Raw genomic sequence first — 22,432 nt, forward strand, 5'->3', positions numbered from 1 at the left:
ATCTGATCGATCCCATACTAATCTTTTCAAAATGGTTTTTTCCTCTTATCAGGGGGCCCTTAGCTTCATTGATTTCCACACTAACACCGACGAGGTTTGTTAGCATATCAAAAGCCGGTGACCGTCTCAGTTCGCGTCGGTCATGATCAATAACATTCTTCCCCCTGGGCAGCCAGTAAATCTCTTTCACGATTCCACCAACTGTTTCCTCCAGCACCGCAAAATGTCCACCGGGGGGTACCTCGTGGGCCATGTTAAAAACCTCATCCCCATAACTCTTTTGCACCACCCCCCACTCCTCATCTGCAGGTACTGTACTTGATTTCCCTTTTTTCCTTAGCACTTCCTCCTCCACACAATAGCCTACTAGTTCCCTTGTTAAAGCTCTGTCAGAGAGAGCTGTTTCTGCCAAAACCATCAGCCCCTCGTCTCGCTCCTGCGTCTGCACAAATTCTTTCCTGGCTACTGCTACGTTTGTCCCAGCTCCCTCACTGCCTCTTGTCTCACTACACTCTTTCTTTCCATTTTCTACCCTCTTCCCGTACAAGGTTGGCAGAAACGTTTCAGCTAAATTCACTATCACGGGCCCGTGATGAACCTGTGAGTCCATGGGCGGAGCCTCAATGCTGGCAGGCTGACCTGTCAATCTCACGGCTGGGAACACGATTCCCCCGGCGATGTCATTACCGAGCAAGACTTCCACGCCTTTCATCGGTAATTCGGACCTCACCCCGATCGTGACTAGTCCAGAGACCAGGTTGCTTTGTAAGTGTATCTGGTGCAAAGGGACTGACTCTGTCCCTTCCCCAACACCTTTGACCTCTACCTTCCCAGTCTGGGTCTCTGAGCTAAACTCTAATACACTCTTCAGTATTAGTGACTGACACGCTCCCGTGTCTCTCCAGATCCGCACTGGAACTGGTTTTTAACCCCTCCTTCACTGACACCAATCCGGCCGAGATAAATCTCTCGCGCCCTTCCTGGATTTTTTCAGACCTGTCCTTCCCTAGCGGTTCGCTTAACAGCTCGATACAGCCATTCAAAATCGCTGTTTTTCCTTTTCCCGTCTCCTTCTTTGGGGCAAAGCACCTGGACGCAAAGTGTCCAACTTTCCCACAATTATAACGGACGACCCCAGGAAACTTCCTACCAGACTGCTCCCGGTCTACCTTATCCTTTTCACTAGTCCCCGGCTTACTTTCTGACTTTTCCGGCGGACTCTCCCCGCCGTCCTGACTACCCTTCTGGTAGCCTTTACTCGGGGCAAACTTCATTTTATGCGTCAACGCATACTCATCCGCTAACTTAGCAGTTGCGGCTAACATGGCTGCCTCTTTCTTATCTAGGTAGGGTCTCATACCCTCAGGGACACAACCTTTAAACTGCTCAATCAGGATCAGCTGCAGCAGTCTGTCATAATCCCTCTCTACCTCCTTCGAGGCGCACCAACGCTCACAATATGTCTGCATCTCACGGGCAAACTCCAAATACGTGCGGTCCCACTGCTTCCTCGCATTCCGGAACCTCTGCCGGTATGCCTCCGGGACCAACTCATAAATCCTGAGGATGGCCTCTTTCACCACCTCATACCTCTGGGCATCTTCCGCGGACAAAGCGGAGTAAGCTTCTTGGGCTTTCCCTTTCAGTACACTCTGAAGTAACACAGCCCACTTATCCCTCGGCCATTCCTGACTTATAGCCACTTTTTCGAAGTGGAGAAAGTACCGATCCACGTCGGTATCGTCAAATGGGGGAACCAGCCTAACCTCCTGGGTCACCCGGAACCCTCCACCTTGGTTCGGCACGAGCCCCTGCTCGGCCCTTATCTTTAACTTCTCCAGCTCAAATTCCCTTTCCCTCTGTTTCCCTCTCTCTTCTCGCTCCCATTGCCTCTCTTTCTCCTCTCTCTCCAACTGTCTTTCTCTTCTCTCTCCAACTGTCTCTCTCTCTCTTGCCTTTCTACCTCTTTCTCTTTCTCCCGCCTTTCTAACTCTCTCTCCTTCTCCCGCCTTTCTAACTGCTTCTCTTCGTGTTCTAACTGCCGTACCCGGAACTCATGCTCGAGTCTCAGTTTTTCAAGCTGTACCTGTACCGCGTCTCCAGCAGGTTTTTCAATAGACACCACCCCCAGCTCACCTTGGGGAAACACACCTTTAGATACATAGTGCTCTACAATAGCTCTGTGTATCTCCTCTCTCCTCATTGTCGACTTCACCTTAGCAAGGTTCAACCGTTTGGCCACAGCTACCAATTCCGATTTCCTGGCATCCTCTAATGCCTCCAAGGTCAGCGCCTTTATAAATTCCTCAGCCTCCATTTCTGCTGTTTGTCTTTTCTTTCTTTCGGGAATTTTAACCCAATCAATTTACTCCGTCCCAAATTTAGCGTTCAAAATCGCGGACGAGAACCCCACTTATGTTACGTACCCCGTAACTGGGTTGCCAAACCAGCAGAAATGGATCACTCAGTTGGAGTCTGGATTACTAGAACTAAGAAAGTTTTATTAAAGAAACAAGCAACACAGTAATCGAAAGGATAATAGATGCAACAGTTCAGCAATGATAAACACACATGTGCACAAAATTAAGATAACAGCATCAATCAAGCTCTATCGTCCAGGGGTAAATGACCAAATTTCAAAGTGACCCAAGAGTTCAGTCCAATTTAGTTCAGTTCGCAGTAATCGTTGCCATGGCGATGGACAACGTGGGGGGAGAGAGAGAGAGAGAACGGGAACGACTGATCATTCAGAAATGGCTTCCACTCACAGACCGGCGATAATTGCTCACAAGCAGCTTTTGGGCAGGTCCTTGGTGATGTCACCTGAGGTCACCGACTGTGACCCCTCCTCCAGATGCGGTCGATCCTCTGCAGTGAACCCGGCACCCAAGCAAGGGCGGACACACACCAGGTTCCCGCTGATCGTATCTTTCCACCCTGTGCGTTGTCCGATACTTCCCACCGACTCGTGAGAGGCGCACTGCTTCCAGGGTCTCGTTACCTCGGGTGTCATGTGTGCCCTGCCTTAGCGAACCTGTCCCTTTTTATCCCCCTGCTGGGGTATCGCCTGTCCATCACTTCAAACAGTTCAGGGTTCAAAGGGGGAGCCGCTCTAGACAGCTCTCTCTCTCCCGTCCCTTCATTACACATCTCCAGATGCTGTTTCATTGTGTTCCTTATCTCTCTCTTGAAGACAGGTGGCAGACCAACTGCTGATCACACAGGACAGCTGACATCTTATCTATGTGTATTCTCGTCACAGCCTAAAGGCCCGGGGGAAGAAACATCTTCTCGTCCTGACCGTGCTTGTTTTTATGCATCGGAGTCTCCTGCCTGATGGCAGAACATCAAAGAGGATGCTGGATGGATGGGTGAGGTCCTTAATAATACCTAGGGTCAGTATTCCTGACCCCTCCTCCAAACGACCAGGTGCTGTGTCTTACTGTGGCCGATGTGAGGAGAACCCTGTGCAGGGTCAACCCACGGAAGTCTGCTGGACCAGACAATATTCCTGGCAGAGTGCTTAGAGGATGTGCAGACCAGCTAGCTGAGATTCTCACTGACATCTTCAACAACAGGGAGGAGGAGAAGATGGTGACGCGACGCAGCTCGCAGCAGCCACTCCGGTGGTGATGTCTGTTATTTGTCAAGTAGGGTGCCATGCACAATCCTGATTTGATGGAGACGGACATGAGAGCACGGAGGAACATCTGGTCAAACTTCTGAAATGCCTGCTTCGCTGCTGCTGATACTGTGTGGTCCAGAATCTCCGGAGGAGAAGGCCCTGAGTCCTTGGTTTTGCTTGTTGCTCTGCAGCTGGGGCAGGGTCGAAGCGCTCGACAGAGGATGGTGCTCAGAGAGGCTGTGTCGGATGGGCTGGTCGGAGGCTCGAAGTTTTCAGACGGTCGGGTGCTTCCAATGGTGCTATATCGGCAAGTTGGCAGTGCCTGGATGTTCATGGCAGGGAGAGTTCCTCCCTTCTGCCATCTGCGTGAGATGATGAGTCTATCGGGACTTCGAGACTTTTTTTTTACCGTGCCCATGGTCTGCTCTTTATCAAATTATGGTATTGCTTTGCACTGTTGTAACTATGTGTTATAATTATGTGCAAACAACAGAAATTCTGCAGATGCTGGAAATTCAAGCAACACACATTAAAGTTGCTGCATTCACCAGCAACTTTGGTGTGTGTTGCTTGTTATAATTATGTGGTTTTGTCAGTTTTAGTCTTGGTTTGCCCTGTGTTTTCTTGTGATATCATTCTGGAGGAACGTTGTATCATTTTTAATGCATGCATTTCTAAATGACAATAAATGAGGACTGAGTGTCCTCATAACCTAATCTAATCTAAACATCTCCCTGAGCAGTGCTGTCGTTCCTTCGTGCTTCAAGGCCACTACCATCGTCCCCGTGCCAAAGAAGTCTTCAGTGTCCTGCCTCAACGACTACCATCCCGTTGCACTCACATCCATCATCATGAAGTGTTTCGAGAGGCTCGTCATGAGGCACATCAAGACCCTGCTTCCCCCCTCACTGGACCCCATGCAGTTCACGTATCGTCCCAACCATTCCACAGACAATGCCATTGCCATCACCCTCCACCTGGACAAAAAAGACACGTATGTTCGAATGCTGTTCATAGACTTCAGTTCAGCATTCAACACAATCATTCCTCAGAAACTGATTGGAAAGCTGATTGGAAGCTACTGGGCCTGAACACCTCCTTCTGCAACTGGATCCTAGACTTCCTGAATGGGAGACCTCAGTCAGTCCGGATTGGAAGCAGCATCTCCAACACCCCCCATCACACTGAGCACGGGGGCCCCCCAGGGCTGTGTGCTCAATCCACTGCTGTTCACTCTGCTGACCCACGACTGTGCTGCAACATACAGCTCGAACCACATCATCAAGTTCGCCGATGACACGACCGTGATGGGTCTCATCAGCAAGAACGATGAGTCAGCATACAGAGAGGAGGTGCAGCGGCTAACGGACTGGTACAGAGCCAACAACCTGTCTCTGAATGTGAACAAAAGAGATGGTTGTCGACTTCAGGAGGACACGGAGCGACCACTCTCCACTGAACATCGACGACTCCTCCATAGAGATCGTTAAGAGCACCAAATTTCTTGGTGTTCACCTGGTGGAGAATCTCACCTGGTCCCTCAACACTAGCTCCATAGCAAAGGCGGCCCAGCAGCGTCTCTACTTTCTGCAAAGGCTGAGAAAAGTCCATCTCCCACTCCCCATCCTCACCACATTCTACAGAAGTTGTATTGAGAGCATCCTGAGCAGCTGTATCACGGCCTGGTTCAGAAATTGCACCATCTCAGATCGCAAGACCCTGCAGCGGATAGTGACGTCAGCTGAGAAGATCATCGGGGTCCCTCTTCCCGCCATTACAGACATTTACACCACACGCTGCATCCGTAAAGCAAACAGCATTATGAAGGACCCCACGCACGCCTCATACAAACTCTTCTCCCTCCTGCCATCTGGCAAAAGGCACTGAAGTATTCAGGCTCTCACAACCAGACTATGGAACAGTTTCTTCCCCCAAGTCATCAGACTCCTCAATGCCCAGAGCCTGGACTGACAACAACCTACTGCCCTCTACTGTGCATATTGTCTTGTTTATCATTTATTGTAATGCCTGCACTGTTTAGAGCACTTTATGCGGTCCTGGGTAGGTCTGTAGTCTAGTGTAGTTTTGTGTTGTTTTTTTTTTACGTAGTTCAATGTAGTTTTTGTATTGTTCATGTAGCACCATGGTCCTGAAAAACATTGTCTCGTTTTTACTGTGTACTGTACCAGCATATGGTTGATAACGGTAAAATGACAATAAAAAGTAACTTGACTTGACTTGGATGGTAGGGAGACCCCTGTGATTCTCTCAGCTGGTCTCACAGTCCTTCTAGTCCAATGTTCGATTGCTCACGTACCAGATGGAGATACAACTTGTCAGGACATTCTCAACTGTGCTGCTGTAAAACACAGTTAAGATGGGATGGGGGAGCCTAAGATGCTTCAGTCTTCTTAGGAAGTGAAAGTGCTGCTGTGCCTCGTTGTTCAGGGAGGTGATATTAAGGGAGCAGATGAGGCCATCTGTGACGTGAACTCCCAGGAACTTGTTACACTTAACTCTCTCCACAGAGGAGCCATGTATTCACAGAGCAACGTCCTTTATTCTCTAGTGCTTTTCCTCATTCTTGCTGCCAATATGCATTTCTTCACACTTTTTTCTGTATCAGATTACATCATCAATACAATATGTTCTCGGTGGTAGCAGGTCCTTTAAGAGGGAACTTACCAGCCTCTCTCAGCTCAGCCAGATAGTCTAGTGTACAGGTGGCCCTTCTAAATCTCAAACTCCAAAGCTAACTACAGCCTTTTCAATTGCACACTGGGGGAGGGTGTTATTGGGGTTTGGTGTGAGGTTTGTGACTATTTTAGTGTAGGCTTCACTCAATGTTTTTGGAACAGTCTCTTCCCCTCCAGTTTCTGACTGGATAATGAACCTATGAACAATACCTCACTATATTTGCATCAGTTTTTGCCCTACTTATAACATTTATATTTCATGACATGTCAGTGATAATGCACCTGATTCTTTTGGAGACACAGCTATCAGTCAGGTTACCTCACTGGTTCAGGCCTCTCAAGCCAGACAGGTATGAGGCGCAAAGGGACTTGGGAGTCCTTGCGCGGGATTCCCTAAAGGTTAATTTGCAGGTTCTGTCTGTGGTGAGGAAGTGCAATGTTAGCATTCATTTCAAGAGGATTAGAATAGAAAAAGCAAGGATGTAATGTTGAGACTTTATAAAGCATTGGTGAGGCCTCATTTAGAGTATTGTGAGCAGTTTTGGGCCCTTTATCTGAGAAGGGATGTGCTGAAACTGAAGATAGTTCATAGGCGGTTCACGAAAATGACTCCAGGATTGAATGGCTTGCCATATGAAGAGTATTTGATGGCTCTGGGCCAATGAAGGGTGGCCTTATTGAAACCTAACAAATGGTGAAAGGCCTTGACAGAGTGGATGTAGAGAAGATGCTGGAAGAGTCTAAGAACAGAGGACACTGCCTCAGAATAGAGGGGTGAAATTTTAGGACAGAGATGAGGAATTTCTTTAGACGGAGAGTGGTGAATCTGTGGAGTTCTTTGCAACAGGCAGCTGTGGAAGCTGCCTTTATGTATATTTAAGGCAATGGTTGATAGATCCTTGATTGGTCAGGGCTGAAAGAGCTCCGGGGAGGGGCAAGAGATTGGGGCTGAGAGGGGAAATGGATCAGCCACCATGAAACAGTGGAGCAAACTTGATAGGGCAAATGGCTGAATTCTGCTCCTATACCATATGGTCTTGTGGAATGACAGTCTGAGTGCATCTGAATGTGGTAAGTATGGACACAAAGAGACTCTTGGCAGTGATTCCAAGTGGTGAAACCTGACCAGTAAGCTTAAACTATTGACGCACAGTTAGAGCACACAGAGAATCCCCATGACAAGTTCATTGATACATTGTGTAATAATTTAATTTACTCGAGTGACACATACTAAATGTTGGAGGGACTCAGCAGGTCAGGCAGCATCTATGGAGAGGAATAAACAGTCAACATTTCAGATTGAGACCCTTCCTCAAGACTCAAGAAGGGTCTCAGCAGAAACATCGACTGTTTATTCCCCTCCGTGGATGTTGCCTGCCCTGCTAAGTTCTTCCAACATTCTGTGTACACCACTCTGGATTTCCAGCACCTGCAGAATCTCAGTATTTATAATTTAATTTACTAAAAGAGATTAGAATGTATATTCTGTGTTAGCAATGTTTGCATTGTGGGAAAGATAAGGAGTGAGAAGCCTTCGATATGAGGTGCTATTTGGAGATTACTGATGTCAGTGATAAAGTATTTGATCATAAGCATAGGAACAGAGTTAGTCCATTTGGTCCATCAACTCTGCTCCACCATTCCATCATGTCCGATTTATTATCCTGCTCTACCCCATTCTCCTGCCTTCTTCCCATAACTCTTGACAGCCTTCCTAATCAGAAACCTATCAACCTCCGCTTTAAATATATTCAATGACCTGACCTCCACAGCCGTCTGTGGCAATGAATTCCATTGTCTCATCGCCCTCTGGCTAAAGGAATTCCTCCTCATCTCAGTGAACCAGAGCAGGAAAGGGAGGTACATGTTCCAAACCCCTTTTTTCCGCTGAGACATTTTCCTCTTATTGAGACTTCTCAGCTTCTTGCTGTTAGCTAGTGATAAGGGCAGCTTTATCATGATAGCAAAGTTACGCAGCAGGCCACACGTCGCCACAAGTTTTATGAGTCATGAAGCTGAGCTATTGCAGGACTCCAACAGACAGCAGCATAAGGAGTCTGTGTATAAAGAAACAGAACTGAAGTTTCAGATCATAAACACACAGGTGATAGAAAAATTAAAGGCTATGGAGGAGGGAAGGGTTAGATCAATCTTAGAGTAAGTTAAAAGATCAGCACAATATTGTGGGCCAAAGGACCTATACAGTGCTGTAGTGTTCTGCTTCTAAGAGATTCTGCAGATGCTGGAAATCTTGAGCAACACACACAAAATGCTGGAGGAACTCAGCAAGTCAGGCAGCGTTTGTGGGGGACGTTTTGGGCTGAGACCGTTCAACAGGATTGGAAAGGAATGGGGAAGAGGCCTGAATAAGGTGAGTGGAGAGGAAGGAGTACAAGCTAGCAGGTGAGACCATATGAAGAGAAAGGTGGGTGGGGGGGAGGGGTGAATTAAGCCTAGAGGGGATTGGTGGAAGAGGCAAAGGGCTGAAGAAGAAGGAATCTAATAGGAGAATGCAGAGGACCATGAAAGAAAGGGAAGGAAGAGAACCAGAGTGAGGTAATGTGCGGGTGAGGAGGAGAAGGGGAACCAGAATGGGGATTGGAGATAGAGAGACGGAGGGAGGGAGGGAGGAAGTTAGAGAAATCAATGTTCATGCCATCAGGTTGAAGGCTACCCAGACAGAATATGAGAAGTTGCTCCTTCAACCCGAGTTTGGCCTCATCATAGCAGTAGAGGAGTCCGTGGACAGACATGCCAGAATAGGAATGGGAGTAGAATTAAAATCGGTAGCCACTGGGACATCTTTCCTTTTGCAAAAACAGTTTCTGATCAATGTCTTTTCATCAGAAATGGTAAAGTGAGAACATTAGTGTCTTTTAAGTTAAATAAAGATACGGGGGGGTCAAGTTGGGGGTAGGAGTGGAAAGAACAAAGGTAATGTCTGTGCTGGAATCGGAATATAGACTGCCTCACACTGGTGAAACCAAACACTGATTGAGTGACGCTTTGCACTACAATGCCACTCAATCCTCAGTCCAGCTGCTTGTCACTCAGATTTCGGCTTCCTACATTTTCTAAGGAAGCACAAAATATACCTGAGGAACAGCAACTCGCCATCAACCTGCGGATGATTCGCCAATTTCCGCATTAATGTCAAACTCCTTGGAACAAAAGTGGAAACCGGTCATTCTATATCCTAATGAACTAGCGAAGAAGAAATAGCCATGGAGGCTGAATTAGAACCAGATTCAGAACCAGGTTTAATATCATTGGCATTTGTTGTGAAATTTATTGTTTTGTGGCAGCATTGCATTGGAATACATAATAATAATAATAAAACTATAAATTACAATAGTACAGGTATACCCAAAAATATATATTTTATTTAATATATAATTAAATGAAGTAGTGCAAAAAGAGAGCAAAATTAAATAGTGAGGTGGTGTTCATGGGTTCATTGTCCATTCAGAAATCTGATCATGGAGGGGAGAAGCTGTTCCTAAAACATTAAGTGTATGTCTCCAGGCTGCCATACCTCCTCTTTGATCAAAAACAAGAGAAAAGCTGCAGATGCTGGAAATCCAAGCAACACACACAAAATGCTGGAGGAACTCAGCAGGTCAGGCAGCATCTATGGAAAAGGGTACAGTCGACGTTTCGGGCCGAGACTCTTCAGTAGGACTGGGGAAACAGAGATGAGGAGTAGATTTAAAATATGGGAGGAGGGGAGAGAGAAACACAAAGTGATAGGTGAAACCTGGAGGGGGAGGGATGAAGTAAAGAGCTGGGAAGTTGATTGGTGAAAGAGACAGAAGGTCATGGTAGAAAGAAAAGAGGGAAGGAGCACCAGCGGGAGGCGATGGGTGGGCAAGCAGATAAGGTGAGAGAGGGAAAAGGGGATGGGGAATGGAGAAGGCAGTGGGGGGGGTGGTGAGGGGCATTACTGGAAGTTTGAAAACATCACAACAGTGGAAGAGGCCATGGGTGGATATATCGGACTGGAAATGGGTGGCCACCAGGAGATCCCACTTTTTCTGGCAGACGGAGTGTAGGTGCTCGGTGAAGCACGTTATTGTGAAACTCCTCCCAGTAGCTGCAAAGTGCTTTTAAATATTCCGAAGAGGTCATAAAGGCATTTTTAAATGCAAAGTGATCCTTTCTTCTGCCTTAAAAGTTTGATTTTCCAGCACAATTGCTACTGTTAATAGTGAATTCTGTGATCACCAATAACCTATAAATCGCACAGTCCCCTGTATTGATCGTAAGTATCATATGATTTGACAGATTCAAGAAACATTCTTTTGTTTCAAAAGTTCCCTTCAAACTCATTGCAGTCATTTGCTCTCAAACATCAAATAAACAGTAAAATACACACTTTAGAAGCGATTGTAGTTGTTACCAGACTTTCATAAAATGCAGTGCTAGCCAGCACATTGATGAATGGCTTCCTTAATGAGCATTAGAAACCAACTTAATTAGAAGTCCAAACTTTAATCATTCTCTAGTTAGACATGTCCACCGTGCATTTAATCTCCAAGCCAAAATGCTAACTCATGTTAACAATAGATTAACCAGGTATTACAGGAAACAACTCCAACTTGAAGACATCTTGACGCTTAAATTATTGATTCCACAGCAGAGGATATATGTCAATCAATTAACTTAGTAAGTAACTTGTATAACCTTAAATCTTAGTAAGAATGCAAGCTGGAATTCAATTTTAGCATTCTATTTAGAATTAATTTTGCAAACTTTATTTTTAGTTTGCATATTCTATTATTTCAATTGGGTGGAGAGCATCTAATTTTATAAAAACGAATTTATGCATACACCAATGCTATCCCAAACTCAAAACAACTCAGGTTTCTAATCCTTTACATAATTTTTAACTAGTTCAGTAATCATTTTAAAGTGAATTAATCATGGGATTTACCTGGTAGATGCTTTGGGAAGCAAGATAGAGGTATAATCAGACTCCAGGAAAGCATCCAGCACACAAGAAATCCAATCCACCAAGCACCAAGCCATCGAGGGTCATCTGGCATTAAATCAATGCTGCAAAATAAAAATAATGTCTTAAACAGGAGACCTAGGTGTCAATCTTGGGATCCTTGGTCAGCATGGACCATTAGGCCAAAGGCCTCTTTCAGTGCTGATTGAATTTTTGCTGCAGTGTCCTAATCTTACCTCAGGGAACCATACAAAAACAAAAAAAAAGTATAGCTATTGGTATTAGCGAATTTTTAAACAATTTTGTTCACATTAGCTTTCTCTCATCCTTCCGAGGGATTTTAGCAACATCTAGCTTAAAGTAATTTCAGAGGTACTGTATACACCTTGACTACTTTCAATGTTAGGGATAGTTTAGGCAATAGATTATTAAGAATATCTTGCAAAAGATGATGTTTCATCAAATGAACATCAAAATATTAATCGAAACATATCATGGTGGAGGATTACAAATACCTGGGGATATGAATCGACAATAAACTGGAGACTGGTCAAAGAACACTGAGGTTGTCTACAAGAAGGGTCAGAGCCATCTCTATTTCCTGAGGCGACTGAGGTCCTTTAACATCTGCGGACGATGCTGAGGATGTTCTACGAGTCTGTGGTGGTCAGTGCAATCATGTTTGCTGTTGTGTGCTGGGGCAGCAGGCTGAGGGTAGCAGACACCAACAGAATCAACAAACTCATTCGTAAGGCCAGTGACGTTGTGGGGATAGAACTGGACTCTCTGACGGTGGTGTCTGAAAAGAGGATGCTGTCCAAGTTGCATGCCATCTTGGACAATGTCTCCCATCCACTACATAATGTACTGGTTGGGCACAGGAGTACATTCAGCCAGAGACTCATTCCACCGAGATGCAACACAGAGCGTCATAGGAAGTCATTCCTGCCTGTGGCCAACAAACTTTACAACTCCTCCTTTGGAGGGTCAGACACCCTGAGCCAATAGGCTGATCCTGGACTTATTTCATAATTTCCTGGCATAATTTACATATTACTATTTAATTATTTATGGTTTTATTACTATTTAATTATTTATGGTGCAAATGTAACGAAAACCAATTTCCCCCGGGATCAATAAAGTATGACTATGACTACCTCATCAATCCATTTCAGAAAAGTGAACAACTGGATGCTAGGGATTGAAGACATGAAAACAGGTCAGAAATGAGAGGTCAATTTCTTCTCAGTGCTTGAGATTCTCAAACGGTAATCAAAGTCCTTGCCTAATTCGTATCAAAAATCAGTTTGTAGCTCTCCACCTTTAAGAGACAGCTAATTCAAACCCCATGAGGTAAAATTCTGAGAATCTGCCAACACATAGACTTTGTTTTGCCAGCCCTCAAACACACGCATCTCTGAATGGGTCTTTTTCCACGACCTGTACAGCTAGCTGAACAATCTAATTTTGTTAACTTGAAAAATTGAAATTTAGAACAATTTGATACAGGATATTGAAGTGATATTATGTTTGAAAAGCAATATTCCCAAATCACAACTGCATTAGAAGAAGTTAACTTTTTTTAGAAATCCAGCATTGCTGCTGCTTATGTGTGGGAGGGGGAGTCGGGGGGGGGGGGGGGAAGCTTTGGAGCTCTAAAGTTTTTACTGTCACTGATTATTTGGGTACTTTTCTGTTTTCATGGATGTCTTCGAAGAGCAAGAAATTCTGGTTGTATATTGTATATATTCTTTAATATTAAATGGAACTATTGAACTATTATTTATTGCCTTAAAATTAGCAGACACTGGTACACTTTAATATAGTGTACCAAGTGTGAAGCAATTAACTGTTTTGATATTTAACTATTTTGAACTAATCAATAAGCTTCAAGATCTAGACTTCAATACCTCTTTGTGCAACCGGATCCTTGATTTCCTCGCTTGCAGAACCCCACCAGTTCGAGTTGGCAATATCACCTCCACAATCTCCATCAGCACAAGTGCACCACAAGGCTGTTTGCTTAGCCCCCTGCTTTACTGCCTTTATACTTATGACTGTGAGGCTTAGCACAGCTCCAATGCCACATTGCCAGATACAGGTTTGCTGAGGACACCATTGTTATTGGCCAAATCAAATGTCGTGACAAAGCAACAGGTAGGAGGGAGATTGAAAATCTGGCTGAGTGGTGTCAGCAAGACCAAGGATTATTGACTTCAGGAGGAAACCAAAGGTCCACAAGCCAGTCCTCATTGGAGGATCAGAGGTGGAGAGGGTGAACAACTTTAAATTCCTCCGTGTTATCATTTCGGAGGGCTTGTCCCAGGGCCCAGCACGTAAGTGCAATTACAAAGGAAGCACAGCAGTGTCTTCCTTCCTTAGATGTTTGCGAAGACTCGGCATAACATCTAAAACTTTGACAAACTTCTATAGATGTGTAGTGGAGAATATATTGACTGGCTGCATCACAGCCTGGTATGGAAGCGCCTGGTGGTCCTCCTAAAGTTCCACACCTCACACTTGACTGCATGAAATTCCATCTGTAATTTTTCCAGCCCATTTCACCAGCCGCTAAAGATCCCACTGCAAGCTTTGATAGTCTTCCTCACTGTCCAATACACCCCTAATTATTGGTGTCATCCACAAATTTGTTAATCCAGTTTACCACATTATCATCCAAATTGGTGGTATATATGACTAACAGCAACGGAACCAACTCTGAACCCTACGGCACACCACTATTCAGAGGCCTCCAGTCGGAGAGGTAACCATCTACGACCATTCTCTGCCTTCTGCCACAAAGCCGATGTCTAATCCAATTTACTACTTCACCTTGGATACCAAGCGACTGAACCTTCTTGACCAACCTCCCATTCAGGACCTTATCAAAGACCTTGTTAAAGTTCATGTAGACAACATCCACTGACTTGCCTTCATCAACTTTCCTCAGAACTTCCTCAAAAAACTCTACAAATTGGTTAGTCTCGATTACCAAACACATAGCCATGTTGAACACCTAATCAGTCCCTGTCTATCCAAGTACCTATTTATCCAGTCACTTGAAATACCTTCCAATAACTTTTCCACTACTGATGTCAGGATTGCTGGCCTATAATTTCTTAATTTACTCTTACAGGCTTTCGTAAACAACAGAACAACATTAGCTATCCTCCAATCCTCCATTATCTCACCGTGGTTAAGGATGTTTCAAGTATCTCTGCTAAGGCCCCAGCAATTTCTGCACTAGTTTCCCACTGGGTCAGAGGGAAAGTATTGTCAGGCACTGGGGATTTATCCTCAAGAAACAAACACCTCCTCCTCTGTAATCTGTATAGGGTCCATGACCTTGCTGCTGCTTTACCTCACTCCTATCGACTCTGTGTCTGTCTCCTGAGTAAATACAGATGCAAAAAAAAAAATCCATTTATTATCTCTCCCATCTCTTTCGGCTCAATGCATGGATTATCACTTTGATCTTCCATAGGACAAATTTTGTCCTTTGCTATCCTTTTGCTCTGAATATATTTGTAGAAGCCCTTAGGATTCCCCTTCACCTTGTCTGCTAGAGAAACCTCATGACTTCTTTTAGTTCTCCTGATTCCTTCTTTATGTATTCTCTTGCAAGTCTTACACCCCTCAAGTACCTCATTTGTTCCCACCTTCCTATACCTGCAAGGCACCTCCTCCTTTTTCTTAACCAGGGCCTCATCATCTCTCGGAAACCAAGGTTCCCTAAACCTGTTATCATTCATTGCCTTTTATGCTGGCAGGAACATGCCAACTCTTTACTCTCAAAATTTCATTTCTGAAAGCCTCCCACTTACTAGGTAAACCATTGCCAGAAAACTACCCATCCCAATCCACACTTGCCAGATCCTTTCTGATACAATCAGAATTGGCCTTTCTCTAATTTAGAATCTCAACCCAAGTACAAAACCTATCTTTTTCCATAATTTCCTTGAAAGTAATGGCATTATGATCAGTAGATGCAAAGTGTTCCCCTACAGAAAGTTCTGTCACCTGTCCTGTCTCATTCTCTAATAGAAAATCTTCCCACTCTCTTTAGTTGAGTCTTTTATGTACTGATTGAGGGAACTCTCCTGAACACATTTGACAATTTTTTTCCCATTCAGCCCTCTTACAGTATGGAAGACTCAGTCAATAAGTGGAAAGTTAAAATCACCCAATATCACAACCTTAAGTTTCCTGCAATGGTCTGTGATCTCTCAACAAATTTGCTCCTCTAAATCCCATGGACTGTTGGGTGGCCTATAATGTAACCCTCTAAACATGGTCATGCCTTTATTATTCTTCAGTTCTACCCATAAAGCCTCACTAGACAAGCTTTCCAGTCTGTCCTGACTGAGCACTGCCATGACATTTTCCTTGAGCAGTAACACCACCTCTCTCCATTTAATCCGTTATGCTCTATTACATCTAAAGCAATAGAACCCCAGAACATTGAGCTGCCAGTCCTGCCCCTCCTGCAATCAAGTCTTAGTAATGGCCACAATGTCATAATTTCATGTGCAGTTCCGGGCCCTAAGCTCATTCACCTTTTCTACAATATTTCTAGCATTGAAAAATACGCAGCTCAGAATATTAATCTCGCCATGCTCAACCATTTGATTCCTGACTTTGTGTGAGGGCTTAACAACATCTTTCTCCACAACCACTCCACTGTCTGTTCTGGCGCTCTGGTTCCCACCCCCCTGCAACCGATGTCATGATAGATCCTTGCTTGTTTCATGATCAGCGTGCTGCTAAGCAGTATATGCTCACTGCAAAGCTGGCAAATCCACTCATTCAATACACGATGGAGATCTTAATTTTTCCACTTGATGCAGTGATTTTTGATTTTTGATTAACTTCCATTCATTCATTACGTACGTGAGATCAATTCTCAGAACGGTCTGGGGTGTGCAGAGACCTGTGCATGGCTTGAGAACCTTCCCAGCGCCTTGTGGAATTTTCCATTTGTAACATCAAGTCAGTGCTGAAAAAATTATGGATTTTGGAGGTTTTCGGATTTTGGAATTTTGGATAACCGGTAGTCAACCTGTAGTATAATTAGCTGAGGATCTGTGGAATTCATTGTCACAGATGGCGTTGGAAGCCAAGTTATTGGGTACGTTTAAAGTGAAGGTTGATAGGTTCTTTATTAGTTTGGGTGTCAAGGCTTGTTTGTCGGTTTATTTATTTAGGCATATAATACAGAACAGGCCCTTCCAGCCCAACAAGCCGCACGCCCCAGCAACCCACAGAACAATTTACAATGACCAATTAACCTGCCAACTGGTATGCCATTGGGCTGTGGGGGGAAACCAGAGCACCCAGGGGAAATCCGTGAGGTTCATGGGGAGAACGTACAAACTTCATACAGATGGCACTGGAATTGAACTCCGAACTCTGGAACACCCTGAGTTGTAATTGTGTCGCGCTAACCATGATGCTACCATGGTGCCCCAAGTTACAGGATAAATGTAGGAGAATGGAGCTGAGAGGGATAATAAATCAGTGGAGCAGACTCGATGGGCCGAATGGCCTAATACTGCTCCTATGTCTTACGGTCTTAATATTTTCAGCCCAGCAAGGAAGGAAGCATAGCTCTGCTAAGATCAGAAAATGAAATTATACATATGGAATGTGCATTAGTGTGGAGCATGCAGGAAGCAATGATTGTTCCCAATCATTTGCGGAAAAGGAGTGGGAAGGTCGCCTCTGAATAATCGGGTTATTTTCCGACAATTTAAACTGACCCAGATGAACTAAAATCAAGAGGTCTGCAGGTCAGCAGTAAATATGGAATGGGTGCCCTCCAGGGAGAAAACAGAGTACAATCACAATGCAGTTCCACAAGGAGTAAAGAAGAGCATCCAAAGCTGGAGTGTCCGGTCTACTTCATATGTAAAAATGAATATAAAACACAAACACGAACATTGCGAGTAATGCCAGATTCACAGTTCGATAAAGAACCTGGTTGAGTACCAAAAGACCAGAAGAAAACACAAAAATAAACTGAGTAGGAGAGCACATCAGCAAATAGGAATAAAGAGTAAGCACATATAAAATCATTTGTAAACAGAAATAAGCAGAAAGTCAAAGATAAAATATGGCCAGTTTGGAAGCATAATGCATATTTTACTGGCAGAGGGCAAGGGCCTCCCTTTAGAACAGAAATGAGTAGGAATTTCTTCAGCCAGAGGGCGGTGAATTTGTGGAATCCATTGTCAGAGACAGCTCTGGAGGCCAAGCCTTTGGATATATTTAAAGCGAGATTGATATGTCCTTGATTAGTAGAGGTGTAAAAGGTTACGGAGAGAAGGCAGGAGAATGGGTTTGAGAGAGTTAATAAATCAGCCATGATTGAATAGCGAAGCAGACGATGGGCTGAATGGCCTATTTCTGCTATGTCTTATGACTTTGGTAAAATATATTAGACCATTAGGCATTTACTTTGATTGGAAAAGAGGATGCAGCTGATGTAGCAATAAAGGAGAAGGTAGGAACAGCAAACAATATGACAAAAATCTTCCTTCATTAATGCAATTGTTTTCTTCAATGAAGAAATGGCATGGCTTGATGAATGCAGTGGACTTGATATGGAGAGGTAATGATGGGGATTATTTGGGATATCTTCAAGAGTTGAGGAACTATGTGGACCATAGGCATTAATACAAATGAGAACAAATGTTCAAAAATCTTTTTGAATGTAAATTACAAGCAGTAATCAATTTTTAAATTAAAAGTATAGCTTTGTAAACAATTGGTACTTTGTGCTCTGTACGCAGTATTGACTCACAGCAGGAGGCTATTTCAAGAGAAATAGTTTGCATACTGACATGATCTCGAAACATCTTTGCACATCAGCCAAATACAAGACAATGGGGTAATTTACTGGTCTCTATCAAAACAGACATCAGATAACTTCATAAAATGCTGGGGAAATTTCTAGCATCCGCAGATTTCCTTGAATCAGATAACTTCAGCTAAATTACTTTCGACTTCTCTAACTTCCGCTAAGGCCCCACCTCCCCCTCGTACCCCATCTGTTACTTATTTTTATACACACATTCTTTCTCTCACTCTCCTTTTTCTCCCTCTGTCCCTCTGAATATACCTCTTGCCCATCCTCTGGGTCCCCCCCCCACCTCCTTGTCTTTCTTCCCGGACCTCCTGTCCCATGATCCTCTCGTATCCCTTTTGCCTATCACCTGTCCAGCTCTTGGCTCCATCCCTTCCCCTCCTGTCTTCTCCTATCATTTTGGATCTCCCCCTCCCCCTCCAACTTTCAAATCCCTTACTCACTCTTCCTTCAGTTAGTCCTGACGAAGGGTCTCGGCCTGAAACGTCGACTGCACCTCTTCCTACAGATGCTGCCTGGCCTGCTGCGTTCACCAGCAACTTTGATGTGTGTTGCTTGAATTTCCAGCATCTGCAGAATTCCTGTTGTTTGCAGCTAAATTACTTTGCTTCATTGTGATAGAGGTAAAGGGAGGCTCCAGACCAAACATGGTCACAGGCATATTTGCTCTGTATAGGAATAATGCTGATATTTGTGTAAGCAGTCAGCCTGGATCTCTATCCATGTGAGCAGTGTAGTCCCAGAAAAGAATCTTTCAGGGATGTCTCATCAGTTACAGTTTGTTCCTTTTGTAAATATGTAATTCAATGGAACTGCTTGTCAGACTCAAAATACTGAAGTAAATAATATCACTGCAATTACTGAAACTATATTGAATCAGCTGATATAATCATCGTTCTTGGTGAAATTGTACTGACACTCACCAACAGAATGGTCATTTGACATGATGAATGAAGACCTTCTTGCCTGTGTCAGCTTCAATCTCCAGTGGCTTAGCCACGGACATAATAACCCCAATGAAACATTGAAATACATAGGGGTTAGAGAGGGTAATTACAAGACAGACATTTTCCTCTGATTAAGAGGCTAGAATTACATGGCATGATCTTTGGATAATAAGTCAGCCATTCAGTATAAGGAGAACTATGTTCACTCATCGGTGGGGAAGCTCTGGAAATCTCTATCCTGTGGGCTGTGGGTGCTCATCTGTTCAGTAGTTTTGAAACGGAACATGAAAGAATCAGGACGAGCGGGAATCAAAGAAAACAAGTACCAGGAAGGAAAGTGGTCTTAAGACGGAGGATCCATCATGGTCTTAATGAATGTCTACAACACACACCAAATGCTGGAGGAACTCAGCAGGCCAGGCAGCATCCGTGGAAAAGAGCGCAGTTGACGTTTCGGGCTGAGACCCTTCAGCAGGACTGGAGAAAAAAAGATGAGGAGTCAGAGTTAGAAGGTGGGGGGAGGGGAGGAAGAAACACAAGGTCATAGGTGAAACTGGGAGGGGGAGGAGTGAACTAAAGAGCTGGGAAATTGACTGGTGAAAGAGATAAAGGGCTGAAGAAGGGAGAAATCTAATAGGAGAGGACAGAAGGCCATGGAAGAAAGAAAGACGGCGGAGCACCAGAGAGAGGTGATGGGCAGGCAAGGAGATAAGGTGAGAGAGGGAAAAGGGGATGGGGAACAGGGAAGGAGGAAAGGGCCATACCGGTAGTTTGAAAAATTGATGTTCATGACATCAGATTGGAGGCTACCGAGTTGGAACATTAGGTGTTCTTCCTCCAACCTGAGTGTGGCCTCACCACGACAGTAGAGAATGCCATGGAGAGACATGTTGGAATAGGAAAGGGAAGTGGAATTAAAATGAGTGGCCACTGGGAGATCCCGCTTTTTCTGGCGGATGGAGCGTAGGTGAAACCTCTACTGCTTGGCTTATTTCTGTTTTTTTCTACCTGCCTTTGTGTCCTGCTGTTTCCTGTAACCCAGTTTTGATGACTAAGACCCAATGAAAGGCCTCAGCCCAAAACATTGCTTCTTTAATCCTTTCCTTAGATACTACCAGCATTTGTGTGTGTTGACCTGGATTTCCAGCATCTGCAGAATCTCATGTCTAAAACCGATTTTTTTTCTAGACCGGATTAAAGTCCAACACCATTTTAAAATTAGGGAAATATTATAAACTGGATAAACCATTAAAGGAATGGGTCTTCCTTCCAGGAGATGCAGAACAAGTTGGAAATACTGTATATTGGAGTGAAAATAAAAGAAAATCATGAGGAAAAAGGATAGCAACAACGAGAAAGTGACAGACAAAAGATGTAAAGAATTGAAAACAAGAGTAATGTGTGTGAGAGGATGTAAAGAGTCAAAGGTTTTCCTTCTTTTCCTGCCCAAATGAATTCAGATTTTAACTTGAAGAATTTAAGGTGGGGGAAACTGGGCAAGGGTATTGGTGGGAAAGTGGTTGGGGTTAGAAAGAAAAAAATAACAACAGGAGAAGTAAACATAGTACTCAAGGACCTGTTGCAAGGAAAAAAAAGAGTTGAAGATCTTCTTCAACTAATTTCTGTTATTTCTGTTACTTACTGCAAAGTCTAGAGATCTTGAATGAGAACTAAGGATATTACTAGTGATGTGCTGACGGTGATTTCTTTCATTCTACAAGAGTAAGAGCAAATAAACGGAAAGAACATAGCATGGAGAAATCCAAAAAAAAATGACACACAACTTACCTGGAAACACGATCGACATCAATATAGATGTCCAGCAGCTGACCACCTAATACAAATCCAATGGCTGGGCCCAGAACTGCCATGCCATTTCCAATACCTGCAGAGTATCATAAAATAGGATTATTTAATTGAGACGTAAGGCACCATAACATTAAAAATATGGTTACAATTCAACTAACTTTCCCTTTAGTGGCTGTGATTCCAGATGCCCAAGGCCAAAATTCTGAATTCCCCATTCTAAGTCTCTCTGTTGCCCTTTCTTTTGTACCCTCATTATAACCGATCCTGCATGCTTTAACATATTGTTGTTTTTGCGACTATTCTTGTGAAGTACCTTCTTGTCATGTACTATGTTAAAGTGGCTAACAAATGTAAATAGTTATTGTTGAGGTTGTAACTGGAAATGCTCCAAAGTAAAAGTAAAGATAGTAGATTGTAAAAAGTAGTGTTTGGAGTGGAGTCACCTTGCTTGCAAATTTATTGTCTCAAAATCAGGAGCACCCAACCTGGAGTCCATGGTTAATGGCACGGGGTCCATGGCAAAAAAAAGGTTGAGAACCACTGCTCTAAATTAAAGGGAGTAAATGGAGAGTTTCATCTATGGTAATTTGTGACAAGAGAGTTCTGATCTCCCTGTACTCTGTGGGAACCAAGGGCATCAGGTGAACAAAAGATTTGCATACATTGCAATCACATTCTCAGTCCCCGATTTTTTTAACAATATTTTTTATCATTGAAATTGCATCGCACCACACAATAACCCTTGCTTGTCAGGAAATAACTGCTTAAAAATGATTCCCCATCTTAACAATAAAAGCTGCAATGAAAATCCTCCATCAAATTACTGATGATTGTCCGTGCATAAGACCACAAGACATAGGAGCATGATTTGGCTATTCAGCTCATCCAGTCTGCTCCACCGTTCAATTATGTCTGAAACTTGATGATCTACCAGTACATGGAGATGTCCGTGGGAGAATGCTGCTGACTGGCACATTCTCGGCTGCAGGAGTACGTGCTGAGGGACCTGCTGAAACTTGGTGCAGCCACCGCAAGGGCCCGGTGGGGAAGGACCACAGTTTAGGGTTCTTCTCCCGCGAGAGTGGGAGGGGTCGGGTGGCAGGGAGTATACCCCTCAAACAATGGTGTGGAAAGGTGAACCAACGGAGTGCCACGTGGGTGGCCAAAAGTGTGGATATGTATAATGGAAACATCTGTAAAGGATTGACAGACACTGAATGGTTTATTGTATATAATTTTATTTTTGAATATAGTATATTTTGGTTAAAAAAAATGTCAGATTTATTTTCCTTCTCCACTCCATTCTCCTGCCTCCTCTCCATAACCTTTGATATCCTTACTAATTAAGTACCTAGATACCGCCACTTTAAATAAATCCAGTGACTGGGCATCCACAGACGTCTGTGGTAATGAATTCCAGTTTCACACTCAGCTCTCTACCCACACGCCCAACCATCTATTTAATAACATGGTAAGGTCTGAAAATTTAACTTCTGTTTTCCAACAAGTAGTGTGACATAACAAACAGTATGAATCATA

The 22,432-nt window shown here is 43.9% G+C and overlaps 1 protein-coding gene across 2 annotated transcripts in view; it reads right to left on the reverse strand.

Annotated features, from left to right (window-relative positions):
- LOC134357262 (solute carrier organic anion transporter family member 4C1-like) overlaps nt 1-22,432 on the reverse strand; it is an 87,412-nt gene that overhangs the window by 36,129 nt on the left and 28,851 nt on the right. For both annotated transcript variants that reach the window (XM_063068604.1, XM_063068603.1), the window contains 2 exons: nt 20,873-20,969; nt 11,255-11,376 (listed from right to left, as the gene is read on the reverse strand). In XM_063068604.1, coding sequence (XP_062924674.1) covers nt 11,255-11,376; nt 20,873-20,969 — 219 coding nt within the window. The remainder of the gene's footprint in view (nt 1-11,254; nt 11,377-20,872; nt 20,970-22,432) is intronic.

This window comes from Mobula hypostoma, chromosome 16 (assembly GCF_963921235.1).
Source record: "Mobula hypostoma chromosome 16, sMobHyp1.1, whole genome shotgun sequence".
Lineage (NCBI taxonomy): Eukaryota > Metazoa > Chordata > Chondrichthyes > Myliobatiformes > Myliobatidae > Mobula > Mobula hypostoma.